A 16,790-nucleotide genomic window follows, 5' to 3' on the forward strand; every position below is an offset into this window, starting at 1 on the left:
ATAATGTCAGAGAAGCAACAAAGAACTAATGAACATCAACTACATTTGACTCTTATCTAGTTAATACAGGATGACCATAATGTTATAATATTTTATCACTTCACTACTTATTTTTCAGAATCATAGCTCTGCTCTTAAAATAATTTAAATCTGTAGAAAATCTGAACAGCTGCATATAATAGAAAAATAACAGCAATAATAAAACAGAACACAAAAGAAATAGGCCTAAAATGACATACCTCTTTCCTCTTACTGTTACCATGATCTACCTGAGTCTAAGCTGGCACATTTATAAAATGGATTTTATGCCACTTACCTCACAGTATGGTCAGGAGAGTGAAATAATACAACAAAAACATTTAACATTGAACCTAGCATATAAAGTCCTTTATGACTTGTTTGCTAATTGAGAAAATATTTCTTTGAGTTAGCTATTATTGGTTTACATACATAAGACTTTCCCTGGATGCTTGTTATTGGCCTGAAGACCTCCTACTTCAGCTAAGTCTGCATCATATGAGTATATTACGTATTACTAAATGTTCTTAGTTTTGCTATGAAGATAGTATTATGGACATTATTGCTGAAAGTTTTCAAGGCATTACATAGTTTTAATATACCTTGTACATAGATTATATAAATCTGACTTAGTCCTCCGTTATTTATTTAGAAATTGCTGTGAGTTTTACAATGTTATAAAATGACAGATAAGACATAGTTGTCTTGGAGGAATTTATACAAGAAATCACTTCCAGATTTCATTACCATATAAAATCAACAGTACTGACTGAGAAATCATGAGTTATAAAAAAATCATACAACAGGGCTTTTACCCTCAGGGGCTTCTAGCACGTTTTTATAACTGTATGTTTAGTGATAGAAAATGATTTCAGGGAACAGTAATGATTCAGAATAAGACATGAATATGATTGCTTCAAATGTAGAATGAATTTCTATTGAGAAGCTGTTTTTATTTCCTGTCTCTTACCAATATAAACATTTATGACCCAGTAATGAAATCAGTACCACCTAAAAAATATTTGCACAACTAATACTTGCTATTTGGTTGCTGTTCAATTCGAAGATTATTTTTCAAGAATTGCAACATCACTAAAACAATTTTTAGAGTGTAAATGCTCGTATTTCTTAGTATTTAGAAGGAAAAAGATAATCTGTATTTGTTAATTAGTTTGTTTTTATTTAAAAAGTATAATTTATAATAAAAGATAACGATCAAAAATTTGATTTATCTGTTACAAAAGATAAAATATTCAGATGTCAACCAGATCCTGCTGACAACCCCTTGGGATGAGCCAGCTGGAAGCATTATTTTTGTTCTTTTTGTTATTTCTCATCCGAAACTAAAAATGGCCAAGGACAGGGAGAGTCGTAAATACCTGTAGGTCTCTAAGTTATGATTAGTATGACCGCCATCCTGAATTATTTTTAAAATTTACCCCCAAACATGCAGCCTTTACAATACTCTTCTCCTTAACAGAATAGGGACATTTTGAAAAAAAATGATTTGCTGTACCTTCTTAGGTCCCAACCCCACACCACAGTATATTGATTAGACTTAATTGAATTAATGGATCCTCTGATGTCATATTCTATGAATGCTCTCTGCTTCCTATCCTTAAACCCCTTTTTCATGCCTCTGAATATTCTGAAGATGATACAGAATTGTTTGGAAGGATAAGAGGAGTTGAAAAGCAGCAATTAGAGGTGATTATCAATGAGATGAGAATCATAGCCTCCCTCAAGAGTAAAAACTTTATTCTTATGTTAAGATGTGAATGGTGACTGCTGTTGAATAGTTTTGTTGTCCACTATACAGAACAGATGGAGTTTGCAGTTGTGTGTCACTTGTTTATTACATCCTCTTAAAATTAGTAGCTGTGTAACCAGATGGGTCTGGGAGCACAGCTGTGGATACAAGAAAATAAATGAAACCTGTCTGATGCTGCCATGCCCTTTTGAGATGCCAAAGTGTTTCAACTGCAACAGAGAAAAATTCACTTTAATTTGACATTATATTGATATAGTAGATTGAGAAATCAGATCTTACAAAAATAGATGACACTAAGCATTTCAACCCCATGGTTCTTATTAATATTTATTTTCATAGTTTGGAAATCTAAAAAATGAAATTATAAAGCTAAAAATACATATGTACTGTCCATTTTTACTTTCAACATTTGGGCAAAAATTACATGTTGATTATAAACCAAATTCATTTTAATTTTTTAAAGTTTATTAGGTAGCATATGTTGAATTATTAATTTTGCATTCTTATGAAATGTCAACTACCCTTGTGTAAATGCAAATAAATTGCTTCTCCATAAAATCACATCAGGAAGAGGTGTGCTATAAAAGTGAGAATTAGAAAGGAATATTTAGGCCTGTTAGGAAACTGTACTGGCACTATTCTTTTTTCTGTTTAGCAAAATGATACGTTAATATTGAGGAAGTTCCTTCATTGTATGTATGTATATAAAAAGTTTTTGAAATATAATGTAATTTTTTCCATCTATATGTGGCTATTACTTCAACATGATTGATTAGTGTAATCCACATCAAATCACCAAATGAAGTATCCTGGACCATCCTTCATAGCTGTGATAATTAATACTGTATCACACTTCATGATCTAAGAGTACTCTGTTTTGTTCTGCCATATTGTAAACAATAGAATTTAGAATTTAAAAACAAGAGTTTTGACAAAAGAATATTTAATAAAGATGTTTACAGAGACATAATCTACTAACTGGTTATGTAGTTTCTTCCCACTAGAAAAAGAGTGATTTTTTTCTTTGAACTGTGTCCAGATGCTGTAATTAATAATAAATAAGAAATAAAGTTAAACATACTCAAACAGAGAAATATAAACTGTGTAGGCACAAACTACATTGAACTACATCGCTTGCATCCAACATTTTGATGTCCAAACTATGAAAATATATATTAAACCTATAAATGTTAATTTAACTATTAGAAAAATACAAGGAAATTAAATAAAGGTAATAATAGATATGAATCACCCGCCAGTGTACTTGCCATTATAATGGTTATGGTCAAGTATAAAGTAAGTTTCTTTGCTTAATGAAAGTATTAAAAAGAATGTGATTATTCATTCTAGACTGTGAGTTTGTTTATCTCATGAATCTGATAACATTAATCAATCTCATTTCATGAATTTCAAATCTGCTTTTCTTCTGCAGGAAGTTGGCCTTGTACTTGCGGCTATATTGGCCCTCCTACTGGCTTTCTATGCTTTCTTTTATCTCAGACTGTCTGCAGATGCTGACCCTGATCTGGAACCAGATGAAGATTAGTTAAGCAGCAATGAATGCATGAGAAGGAAATAATTTTATAAAAGCACCTCTTGGGACCAATACTTTCTGAAGTACTGAGACAGCAACATCTTGAATTCTTTCTGCTGGTATTTTCAGTTTGCAGAAAATATCTTTTTAGATAGTTGCATAGGATATCAAGAAAAGAACTTTACCTAGCAATGTAGTGTAATGTATGCTACCGGATACTTTTATAAATCTTTCTACTTTGACAGGTAACCTTTTCACGGTGCATTTAGATAAAATGGAAAACAGATCCTAAATTCTTTGAATGTCTTAGCCAATTTATGTGTATAACTCCATAAGAGATTTTAAATCTATTTTTGTTCCATATACATCATAAGTAAAAGTATATATCCTCATTTACAGAAACATTCTCTAGTCACATTCAGAGCCTAAGAAGGAAAGGAAAGTCATGGGAAATTTTTCATTTTACAAAGAAGCCCTGCTTTCCTTCCAGACGTATTTTATATCATTAGAGAAACTATCTGCACATACATCTACAGTAATCTTTTTCCTCCTTTGCCAACTGTTCAGTGCACATGTGCTCCATCAGAAATGGCACCTGGATGACAGAAGCTCAAAGAGTCACATATGTCTCTAAAATAGAGTTTCTTTCCTCTTGGGCTGTCTGAACTGGTGTAAATAGAAAGTTCAGTTGATCTTGATTTTAATTAACTTATTACTATATTAATATAAACTTGGAATTCTATTTTAATTATGTCGTTCTGGCTGCTTGCAGTATCAGTTTGCCCCTCTTGTTAGGAAGCTATGTAACAATCTGTCGTCTACTTGTGCAGTCTTTTTCACACAACAGTAATAGCAGAAGTCCAACCTACTCAGAATCATTTTCTTGGGTTGTCTCTTATATCTGAACAATACAAACTTGTTTTATAAAATTATATTTTGTCTCTGGAGAATTAAGTCAATTAGAACTCTTTCGTGAACAGTAAGTGATAGAAGAAAATAGATGTCTTATATTACTCATATATGTAGTTTTCTGTTTATATAACTTTTCATGGTGTTTTACATTTGTTGGAGTATAAAGAACAATGTAGTCAATATTTTCTACCAGTAATGGAATTTTTAAATATTTTTACAATGCATGAATACATAAGCTTAGAAAATGGAAAAATATGTGTCCACAGCAGGGTTGACAGTTACTATCTTATTTAAATCTGTACAGAAAATGAATATTTTGAAACGTGCATATAGTGTTTTATGGTTAATACATTATAATTACAAATAGTAAATAAAATGTTAAGATTGTTTCCATACTCACCAACAGAAGAAAGTTTTGATAAGTACTTTTGCAAATAATTGAATGTGGCTGTGTAGCTCTATGTTCTGTAGAATTTTTTCAGGTAGCATAATTTATTTCATCAGTGTGAAAACAGCCAAAAGTTCCAGTATCCTCACAGATCATTTATGCCAAATATCTGAGGGCAAAATTTAGCTAGTGCTACTTACTGGATTCTTCCCCTAAAAAATTGCAAACTTAAGAGACAGACCAAGAGTTCCTACACACTCACCACAGTGGACCAATCCAAGTGGCATTTTTAGGAAAGGTTGCAGCATTTAATGCCATGTGGTATGTCTGTTCGTGAAGTGGGTGGCAAGGGAATATCCAAGCTGGCATTTTGGATATGATGGGTCTTTTCTTTCCTGAGTGACAGGCCACATGTCAAGAAATACTGCTTTCCCCACTCCTATCACATTTACGTGAACAATTTTCATTTAGTTATTTCCCCTCCCATCTGGTGTTAAATACAGTTATATTAAATAAAGATTATTTCCAATTTCAGTGGTAATTTAAATGCAAGGGAATGTAATAATTGTTTTTTAGATACCTATCCAAGTGAGATATAACAGGATTTACAGTATTTAAAATAGATGATTATACTCTTGGAAATGTCGAAAATTCATTACTCTGGGAAGAAAAAAAAAAAAAAAAAAAAAAAAACTTTACTATCCTGTTCCTCCCTTGAGGTATTCTTTTGGAGAAAAAAAAATGTTATTTCTGATAGTAATGAATGTTTGCCTAAGCATAGTATAATTATTAAGCAAGTTTGACTACTTAGTTTTATCAATACTCCGAGCCTATGGCTAATACGTTTATATGATTGATTGATTGATGGTAAATCCTAAAAGCTGAACTCTGATATTAATAAATAGAAGGTAAAGTGAAACAATGTATATTTACAGAACACTGTTTTCATGAAATGCAAATTTTTCAAACTCACATTAACTGGGAAGCAGCCAATCCTCTGTAGAGAAATCCCAGGTTGAAGTCTGGATTGAAACTTTGAAGACGAGGAGGTGATATCCGGCCTACAGTTTCAGAGGACTACACTTTTGAATACTGCGTGGTATTTGGCATAAATCTGAGACTGGCACCAGACAAATTTTGGGCATGGGTTTTCTCCCTGCAATAATTCACTTCTCAGAGTAATTCGGAAGACAAAAACAGAAAAATTATAATGACCTTTCAGTATGTTAGAATTTATCATATGTTAGAATGTTAACATACTCTCTGCAGAATAAATTTCAACTAATGCAGCTGGACTTAACATAGAGCCTATGAAACACTGTGAATGAAGCCTGAAGCGTTGCTGGTTTTATCCTGCATGAAAAATAAAGAATATATAAATTCATTTGAGTGGAGATGTTATAAAAATAAAACCTCATCTATAATTTCTTTTAGAACAAATGTGCTAAAACCCTGTCTTAGTGCCAGTATGAGGTTTGTTGATATTTTAAGGGGCTAAATACTTGAAGATTTTCTAATATTTTCAATTTTCATAAAGGTAGGAGAAATATTCCCACCCCAACCTATGCTTGCAAGCTCCTGAGACTATTCATTTCTGTAATTCCTGTAGTGTAGTGATCTGTACATGTTTAATAAATGCATGTTAAAATTTTAATTAATGCCTTTTAGTTCTCTCAGAGTCTGGCATAGTTTTTGCATGTAGTAGATGATCAAAAATTGTTTGCATTTAATAAATAAAACTTAAAAAATCACAATATTGATTAATTCAGCATTTAGTATTTATGGTCTGGTTGTATTGAGACATAGATAGATTTCATTGTGGTTCTCTTTGAGATCAAGACAACTAGTGTTAAATTTGCTTTAGAACAGAAACATTGCTCTTTTTGAGGAAATCAAATATACTGTTTTGCTCTTAGTATTATTAAAAATCTTACTCTGTTTTAAATTCAACTTAGTCTACATCTTCACTCCCATTGAAACTAAAACTAAGTTTCATTATAGTGCTTATATAATGAACACTAAAGTGCTTTATTTTCCAGATTCTAAAATGATATAGTCATTGATAATTCAGTAGATCAAGTTATGCTTTAGATAAGCTTCAGAAATAAACTTCTGGAAATGAAACTTAAATTTTAAAATTTAATGTACTTATTCATAACATAAGGTTGTTGAGCCGGAGACTAAGATTTTTTTTTTTTTGCTCTTTATGAACAATTAGGTTTCTTTGTACTTACCTGGGTCTTCTCTGGGGAAATTCTTACACTCTCCCCTTAGCGGCACTGCCTTCTTTTATTAGAATTCCTCCAGTGCAGCATGGATAGAATATTTGCTAGATTTTGTTCCATTGACACCATATTTAAAATCAGTGCAACTCACAGTTAAAAAAAAAAACAAAACAAAAACAAAACTGTAACAGATGAATGCAGTGCCTACAGAAATGCTTTACTCTTTTGTATAGGTTTTAACTCCACAGAAAAGTATAGCGGGAATTTGGAGAGTCATTTAAAGAACTGTACTACTGTGGAAATATCCATAGTGGGTCAGTAAATGCATTTAAAACAATTGAACTGCTGTCGTATTCAGCATTGTGCCTCCTTGTTAAACATTTTTTTTATCCCTAGCAACAGACATGAGATACTTATTTCAAGAAAAATAAGATACTTTACATGCCAGAAGATTTTTTTTTGATGACAGTACCCCCTCCTATTCTTCATTTTTTAAAACAACAACCAAATTGGTGGGGAGGCAGCCAAAATTTGAGGTACCAATGCCTCTCGAACAGATGTCGCACCATTATTTTTTAGCTCGTTTAGATGAATAAACATGTTAAACTGTGAAGTATTACATTTTAGATTTTTTCATTAAAAAAAGAGACAATCTGTTTACTGTCCTAATTGAGACAACAATCCTTGTGGTTGCCAGTTTTGGCAGTCATAACAATGAACTATAAATATTTGGACCAACCAAGTACATGGCGGCTATAAAGGCTATAGCATGTGTAAAGTTCTGTTTTCACGGGCACCCATCTTGGTATGGCATTTTTTTTCTGACTTCTTCAAATACAATTGTTTGTGTAAATCTGAAGTTTCATCGTAAGCCTAAAAGAAATTGATTTCAATATCTAATTTTGTTCTAGTTTATCATCCTTTTCAGTGTTCAACTATCCATCTGCTTGTAACAAATTGCTTCTGCAGTTGCTCTATTGAATGTGACAAGGCAGGTCTTCAGTGGATTGCCTTCTCTGTACATCACACAATTCAGAGATTTTTTTTTCCTGTTTTGCTATTTATAAAGTGAGGTTAAAGACATTTTTTAAAGTCTCTTAAATTGCAGCAGTTTTTGGTAAAGAATGTTTTATAAATAAACATGGCCAAATATAGCTCTTGCTATAATGACCATGAGGTGGAGGTCATAGTCTCAGACCTCATTAGGATGCTTTAGATAAAACAGCAGTGTGGGAGAAGTTGGTGCACCAAAGAGAAATAACCCAGACATAAAAACATATTATTCTGCTAGTTCCTAAACATCTATGATCTAGATGGCAAGTGCCCTTGTAGGCATCTTATTTGAGTGTGCTTGCTCGCTTCTCTCACTCTTTACCATCTCTCCTATTACCTCATTTCTAAATTCTCAAAACTCTTGCACGTTCCCTGTTTGTATGAACTTTACTTGTACTTTAAGTATGTGCTTACCTATATTAACTGCCTCTACCTACTCTTAGAATCATCATTGATCCTCACCTTTTTTTCTACTATCTCTTCCTCTCACTGGCTTGCTTTCTTATACATTAGTAACCACACGCATTGCATACAACTGGAAAGAATAGTACAATGAACCTCAATCTACCCTTCACCTAGTTTCAACAAGTGCCAATATTTTGCCACTCTTTTATATACTTCACCCATTTCTGTAACCTGAGGTATTTTAAAGCAAAACTCAAAAATGCTGATGTTTTACCTATAAAAATCTCAGTATGCATCCCTGACAAGAATTTTGGTGTGTTTGTTATTTGTTAGGGTTTTTTTTTTTTTCTGCATTACTAAAGAGTACTATTACAGCTAATGGAATTAAAGAGTTATCTCTTATTATAAATTAATACCCACACAGTACTCAAATGTCCTTGTCTTCAAAATGTCTATTTAAAATAGGTTTATAATCAAGATCTGTACTGTATTTGGTTACATGTCTCTTAATTTTTTTTTTTACAATTGACCTTTGAACAATGCAGAGGTTAATCTGTGTGCCACTTATTGTCAGCCTTCCAGAGATTCATGGTTTCTCTACATTTGCAGATTCAACCAACCACAGATTGTGTAGAACCTGTAGTATTTACTATTGAAAAATATCCCCATATATAACTGGACCCATGCAGTTTAAACTTATATTGTTCAGGGGTCAACTGTGTTCTGTAATAAACCTCTTTTTCCTTCATGCTATTGATTATTAAAGAAACCAAGTTCTTTATCATATGGGGTATTCAGCATTCTAGGCTTGGCTTTTTCATTTTGTTATTCACTTTATTCCTCTATTTTTTCCTATTTTCTGTAAGCTAGGAGTTAGGTTTTAAGTTAGATTAGATCCAGACCTTCTTGCTGTTCTCATTTGTTTGTTTTCAAGGCAAGAGTATTTCATAACACTTAATGAGACACATGATATCTGGTTGTCTCACTGATGGTGATACTGAAACATGTCAGTCGGTTTATGTGCTTGTAACCCAATTCCCTCCAAAATAAGATTTCATATCAACATTTTACCTAAGGCTTTTAGCATCTATTCATAATTGTTTCCTGGGATTCATTATCTCATTAGACATTGCAAAGTGGTGATTTTCTATCATTTCTTTAGCATATATTGAGTGGAATTATTAAAAATAATTTCATCAACTATATTTGGTTGGCTTAAATAGCACATAACAAGAAAGGAAGAGTAAATACTTGAAATCCAAATTTCAAAGTAATGGGTTAGTACTTTCTCACTGTGACCAATGAAGATGTGGTATTGCTGTTCCTGTTGTTTCTTTTATTATCGTTATAAAAGCATAGATTTTATATATGGGATGTGATTCAATCCATTGCAGTCCTCACTCTTTTCAGTAATGAAATGAGAATTCATTATTATTCTTTATATTATTAAACCGTGAAAGTTTTATATTATGTTAAGTTATTCTGAAAGTGATAGCCAGTACAGATTTTTAAAATAATAGAATGAGTACTAAATATGGGGAGAAAATCTAATATTTGCATATTCTATGATTGACTAGAAAACTAAGAAAATATCAAGTAAGATTTTTTTTCTTTTTATGGCCACACTTGCAGCATATGGAAATTCCCAGGCTAGAAGTTAAATCTGAGCTGCAGCTGCAGCCTGCACCACAGCCATGGAACCACCAGATCCCAGCTCCTTCTGTGACCTTCTGCACAGCTTGTGGCAAAGCTGGATCCTTAACCCACCGAGTGAGGCCAGAGATTGAATCCACATCCTCATGGAGACTACATTGGGTCCTTAACCACAGTAAGCCACACTGGGAACTCCTTGAATGAGATTTATATAACAAGCTCTTTTAGAAAAATAACCGAAAATCAATAGCGTTATCTAAATTTACAATAACTACAACAATTAGCCAAGTATGATAACATAAAAATGTATTTTACAACTGTAATCAAAACTCTGAATTACCTATTAAAAAAGCAAGAAATATGAACAGTCTTCACTGGAATAAAGAACTTTACAGTGTAACATAATAAAGCTTTAATAAAAAAGTGACCGTTTCCCTGAATGAGATCATTCAGTATTGTACAAATATAAATTTTCTTCTAATCTGGAAATAGAAAAGAGAACCTTAATCCGTCATCTATTAAAGTGTATTATAAAGTTATATCACATTCAATACTCTTGTCAAGGAGGAGTAGACAAGCCAATAGAAAAAGTACAATGTCCAGAAATATATTCAAATATAATATCCATTTAATATATCCTATAAGTCATAAAGATGGAAAGATTATTTATTCAATGTATGGAAAGAACTGAGTAACCATTTGGAAGTTAAAACATGCCTATACCATGACTTAAAACAAGATTAATTTCTGGTAGAATTTGATTTCTCTATAAAAAAATGAAACCATAAAAAATATTAGAAGAAATTGTAGACATTTTTAGAAACTTTTAGTAGGGAAATTATTTCTAGGCATTGATTCATGAGTCAGAAACCATAAAGGAATGTTGGATTATAACACATTAAATTAAAACCTAACATGCAACCCATTACCCAGTATTAATTAAGGATGTGAGGAAACACTCTCTTTCATATACTGCTTGGAGGAATGATAATATCACACACTTTCTGCAAGGGACTTTTTGCAGTGTACATTAAAACCTTTAATTTCATATATACTTTAGAAATTTATCTCAAGATAATAATGCCTGTAGTGTGCAAAAAATACCCAAAGAAGTTAACCACAGCCTTCTTCATAACATCAAAAAAAAGCAATGTAAATGTCCAATCTGAGCCTTTTTTTTTTCCCATTTTTGTCTTTTTAGGGCTGCACCTGCAGCATATGGAGGTTCCCAGATTAGGGGTCCAGTTGGAGCTGTAGCCACCGGCCTACACCACAGCCACAACAACGCAGGATCTGAACCACATCTGCTACCTACACCATAGCTCACAGCAATGCCAGATCCTTAACCCACTGAGCAAGGCCAGGGATTGAACCCACGTCTATGTTAGTCAGGTTCGTTAACTGCTGAGCCACTCCGGGAACTCCTGCATCTTTTTAAAATGAGTCATATTACATCTATAAAATAAAATGTGATAGATTCATTAAAATAGTAAATATTTCTACTTAACTGACATGGAGAGATGAAAAAGCAATTGTAAAGGATTACATGTGATACAAATCAGTTTTGTTTGAATATATATGTCTGTGTGTTTTACATGTATGTGTCTGTATGGGTGTGTAGGAAAAATAATCAGGATTTAAAGAGTATCTTTCTGTATTAGATTGTAAGGGATTTTTACTTCTTTATATTGAGTGAATTTTTCAGTCTCTGTTCTTCAAGAAAAACTAGAAGGGAAATGTTTTACTGAGCTATATCATGAGTCTAGACACCTGGCAGATCTGTCTACTTTTTTCCATTATGTTTTTATATTTTTCATTCAGTTAATAAACATTAAGCACCTATTTGGTAGAATAAGTCGTCTTTGACAATTCCCCATCCATATACAATGTAAGAATTATGAGAAAAGGCATTTTTATTTGTTTGTTTTTGTGGTCAGAAATTGAAGAATCCTTCAGAAAATAACATATTTGGGTTTTTTCATTTGTTCATTCAAAAAACAACTAATCGAACATGTGCAGCATGCCAGAACTGTTTTTCTGATTGCAACATATCCGTGAACATTAAAAAGAAAAACAATACTCTTGCTCTCCTGACATGTGTTCTTGAGAGAGGGTGATGGTTTCACCAAACAGAAAAAGAGAGTGAAAGGGTACTCTAAGGTGAGAGAAAACCAATAAAAGCCTACAGAGGTATATTAGTGCTTGGCCTGTTCCAACATGTTCCAGGAGTAGCTGGAATACAGTGTATGTAGTGGAGTGAATGGGAAGGTTGTTTGTTAATGTCCTTTATGCTTCCTGTCACCTTCTTTCCTTCCTCTGCCTAAAAACATCTCTTTATATTTAATCTGAAAAATGCCTACGTAGATGTCCTTTAAGATTGTCCTGGACTTCCCCCTTTCAATCCCTCAAGTTCTTCAACCCAAGGCTAGTTTAGGTGATTGTTTTCTGTCATTGAAAGAATGTATTCCATGACAATTATTCATTTATATAATTCTCCAGCTGGACTTTGAGGTCCAACGGGAAGGAAGGCCATGTTTCTTGGCTTTATCTCAAATGCCAAGCACTGCTCTAGACCCATAGTATTTGCCACAGTAAATTTTTGAATGCATAAGTACTATAATGCATTCTCAGAAGAGGGTTTCTCAACATTGACACTATTGAGATTTGGGGCCAGATGATTCTGTTGTGGGGTGCTGTCCTGTGCATAGGAGGATGTTTAACCACGTATGTAGATGCTAGTATGCAACTAAATGCCAGGAGCTCTCCTCCTGCCCCAGCTATTGTTGAAGGTCATCAGGAGGATGAGTTTGTGTAGGCCAACGGGAGCCTCCTTGTCCCTTCCCCTGTTTCTGGAATATAAAATCTGCCCACAGTTTCCCCAGTGGGAACCCTTTTCAAGGACATAGCCTTGAGTGGACAATGTGTTGTGGAAATCTGGACCATATATACATTATTGAACCCTGTTAAGGCCTCTATATGAATGGTAAGATTCTGGTGACAGGTGCAGAGATCTCACCTCTCAGCTGCCCAAGGCAAGCTTCGTATGTAAGTTCCCTTATGAAACTTGCCACCTATGAATCTGGGGTAGTCGGCCTCTTTCTTTAGTCCCTTCTTACCCTCCTTATATGGAGACCAGTTTCAGATTTCACTCCAGAAGCTCCCCAGATTTTGAACCGATAGTTACTACAAACAAAAATATCTCCAGATATCACCAAATGTCCCCTGAGATCTGAACCACTCCCATTGCACCATTGAGAGCCACTACCCTCGGACTATGAAAATCACAATTTCAATGAGCATAAAGTGGAATTTGGGAAGAGTGTAATGAGATTTTCTTTCAAGTTACTTCAAGTCTTTTATAAGAAAGATTTTCATAAGTCCAAGTACTCCTAATCCTATACTAACTATGGACTCAAATCCTATGCTAACTGATGCAGGGTGGGGATTGGAGACTCTGGGGTGGGGAGGTCATAGGTAAAGATAAGAGATGTCTTGCCCCACCTGCTGTACAAATCTCTGTGTTCTTGCAATATTGTTTTATTTCTTTTCTCAAAAGAATAGAAGTTTTAAGATGTCAATGTTATCAGATAAATAAGCTAGCATTTTTTTTTTCAAAAAAGCTTGCATGCACTCTAAGATAATTCTAAAACGGAAAATGTTTTTCTTTAAATAGTGTGGCCCTCTGCATTTTAATTTTTTATTAACAAAAGATATTTCTGTACAGCCAGAAAATTCTTATACATAGGTAGCTAAATAACCAGCCTTAGGCAAAGATATGATCACAACTGATCCCTATTTTCTCTCTTTCTTTCTTTCTTTTCTTTTTTTTTTTTCTTTCTTTTGCTTTTTATGGCTGCATCCATGGCACATGGGAGTTCCCAGGCTAGGGGTCGAATTGGAGCTCTGTATTTTTAAATCTGAAATAACTCATCCTTTTTTTTTTCTTTTTTTTATTTTCCCACTGTACAGCAAGGGGGTCAGGTTATCCTTACATGTATACATTACAATTACAGTTTTTCCCCCACCCTTTCTTCTGTTGCAACATGAGTATCTAGACATAGTTCTCAATGCTATTCAGCCTTTTTTAAAAAGCATCTGTATGTATTTGTATGTCGTTGAAAGAATGGTAATAAAATAAATACCTGTGTAACTACTACCTAGCTTACTGACATTTAGTATTGTCTGGATATTTCGATTTTTTGCCATTTTGAAGAGTATTTAAAAATACTTCATTTACAAATTTTCATTCCTAGCTATTGCTTAATTTAGTTTTGCAATTGATTCTTTAAACTTTTCCAACTGCACTATTCTGTCACCTGTAAATAGGTATCCTTAACTTTCATCTCTTACCTATAAAACATGCAATAAGCTTATTCTGCTCTCTCCTTTGTCTTTCCCTTCTTCTGTTTCTGGTTGTTTTCTTTCTGCTTTCCTAGAGCATATTCTTCTATTCATGCCTTCTTTTAGGTATTTAACTCTTAAATTTAACCCTAAAATTAAATCTATGAAATGCTCTTCATCAGTTCTTTTGCCAACATTTTCCATATTTTCTCCTAGTTGAATTAGGCTTATCCAATCAAGGGAAGGTTCATGAGAAAAGTATTCCCTGGATTCGTGAAGCTTTAAATTGTTTTTTTCTATTGCCTTGACACTTGAGGAATCTTTGACTGATTATAGAATATTGGTTTGCAATTTTTTCCCCTTAAACTTCTTCAAAATGTTGCTCTACTATTGCTTTGTCTTATTTATTGCCCTTGAAAACACTGATGCCAGCCTTTCCCAAGCCTTGCCCCCTACCCGTAAGTAACTGGAACTTTTTGCTGTATACCCTAAATATTTTTCTTTGTCCTTAAATTCGAATTGTTTTTCTAGGACATGTTCCAGAGTTAACTACTGAGTTTTCTAGGCACAGAGTGGGCCCTTTGAGTATGTAAAAATAGTTTTTTCTTAGGTCTGAGAAGTTTTCTTTGATTATAGTTTTACATATCAGTTATAGTATGTTTTGTCTTTCTTCAGAGACTTCAATTACATGTATTTTGAACTCTCTTGCATGTCTTCCATTTAACCATTTTCTCTCAAACCCTTTTATTGACTACTGTATGTCATTTTTATCCATTTGTTTGTTTTCCTGATTTTCTTCAAAGTCTCTTAGTAAATTTCATCAGAACTATTATACCTTGATACCTTGGATACTTCATTCTTTGTTTCTGAGATGGACTGCATTTTTCTTTTCTTTTCTTTTTTTTTTTTTTTTTGTCTTTTTTTTTGCCATTTCTTGGGGCTGCCCCAGCGGCATATGGGAGGCTCCCAGGCTAGGGGTCTAATTGGAGCTGTAGTTGCCAGCCTATGCCAGAGCCACAGCATCTGCGACCTACACCACAGCTCACGGCAACGCCGGATCCTTAACCCACTGAGCAAGGGCAGGGATCGAACCCACAACCTCATGGTTTCTAGTCAGATTCGTTAACCACTGCGCCACGACAGGAACTCCCAGGATTTTTCTTTCAGTTTCTTTGCTGAGGTCAATCAACTCTTACCACATTACTACCTGTTTTTTTTTTTCCTACTATGATCTAGTTTTAATTTTCTATTTCTAGTTTATATCTGTATCTACATTTACCTCTATGTTTCTATCTACATATCTACAACTAATTTCCAGATGCTTGTTGAGGATTTTTAATTCAGTTAAAAATTGTGTTAGAATAGTCTTCTCGTTTGTGATTTTCAGTTTTTTTTGTTTATGTTATTGGTTTTTGGTAGGGAGCATTTCATCAGCTGAAGTATTTTGATTTGAATTTTCTGCTCTTTTCTTTCATTAATTTTGTATGTAGTTGGCTTGATTTTTTTTCCTATTCCTAGTCATTTTGAGGATTGAGTCTCTAGTCTAGGAGTCTTTCCTTATAACAGCCTAACGAAACCAGTTTTTTTAATGAATGCTCTCAGCAGTAGGGGAAACACAAAGGCTTGGCATGCCTTGTTTCTCTTTCATTTTGAAGGATCTTATATTTTTCCCTTACCCTCTTTCTCATTTCTGCTACATCCTTAAGAGCATAATCTTTTCTCTACTTTTTTCATTCTCTCTAGGAAGCAGTGCTTTTTGAAGGTTCTGACTTTTTCAATATCACTCATTTTCAAACCTTTTTCGTATAGCTAGTACTATGAAGTGCCAAATACCAGACCTCAAATTTTGCCATTAATGTTGTATTTCCCTTTTCTGGGGTCTATGACTTATTTGTATCCTCCACTTTTTAATGGTGCCCATTAAACTTCCACTTTCCTACTTTTGTGCACAACTCTGACTTGTGCATGGGTTAGACTCCTTAGTCCATGTTTCAAGACAGGTTGGGTAGGTGGCTTTTGTGCTCCCTTTTCCTAGTTTTGACATGCATAGGCTTATGGTAGTTTAAGGATGTCTGTTGGAATGTGGTGTTTTTATCTCTATTTATAGGAAATCTGATTTTGATATTTCCTACTTCTTAGTAAGGCTAAATGCTTGAGCCATTTGTGATTGCATATGCCCTCTCTTTTGGCTATTATTATTGGGTGGAGGACTTGAGGAGAGATTTAGGTTCAGAAGGGTATCCTTATCTCTACTCCCACAATTTCCTTGGAAATAGAATTTTGAAATTCATCCTTTTTTGGGTTAAATGCATAAAGCCACCTTGGATTTGTTTTCTATAGGTTTTATTATATTTGAATTTTAAAATGTATTTGTATCTTCAGCTTGTATATTTCTAATTGGACTCCATACTCTGAGGGGAGAGATCTTGTAGTTTTGATATTCACAATAGTACTTGGTATAATAACATACGCAGAATAGTTTCTCATACA

At 33.7% G+C, this 16,790-nt stretch overlaps 1 protein-coding gene across 10 annotated transcripts in view; it reads left to right on the plus strand.

The window, feature by feature from the left end:
- The window catches only part of TRIQK (triple QxxK/R motif containing), an 89,270-nt gene extending 80,216 nt beyond the window's left edge, over positions 1-9,054 (plus strand). For 9 of the 10 annotated variants that reach the window (XR_002343223.1, XM_021089120.1, XM_021089115.1 and 6 more), the window contains one exon: positions 3,222-9,054. Coding sequence is in view for 8 of the 10 variants with exons in the window: in XM_021089120.1 (XP_020944779.1) it covers positions 3,222-3,335 (114 nt within the window). In the remaining 2 variants the exon portion in view is untranslated. The remainder of the gene's footprint in view (positions 1-3,221) is intronic. The other variant, XR_002343224.1, reaches the window with a different exon arrangement.

This window comes from Sus scrofa, chromosome 4 (genome assembly GCF_000003025.6).
Source record: "Sus scrofa isolate TJ Tabasco breed Duroc chromosome 4, Sscrofa11.1, whole genome shotgun sequence".
Taxonomy (NCBI): domain Eukaryota; kingdom Metazoa; phylum Chordata; class Mammalia; order Artiodactyla; family Suidae; genus Sus; species Sus scrofa.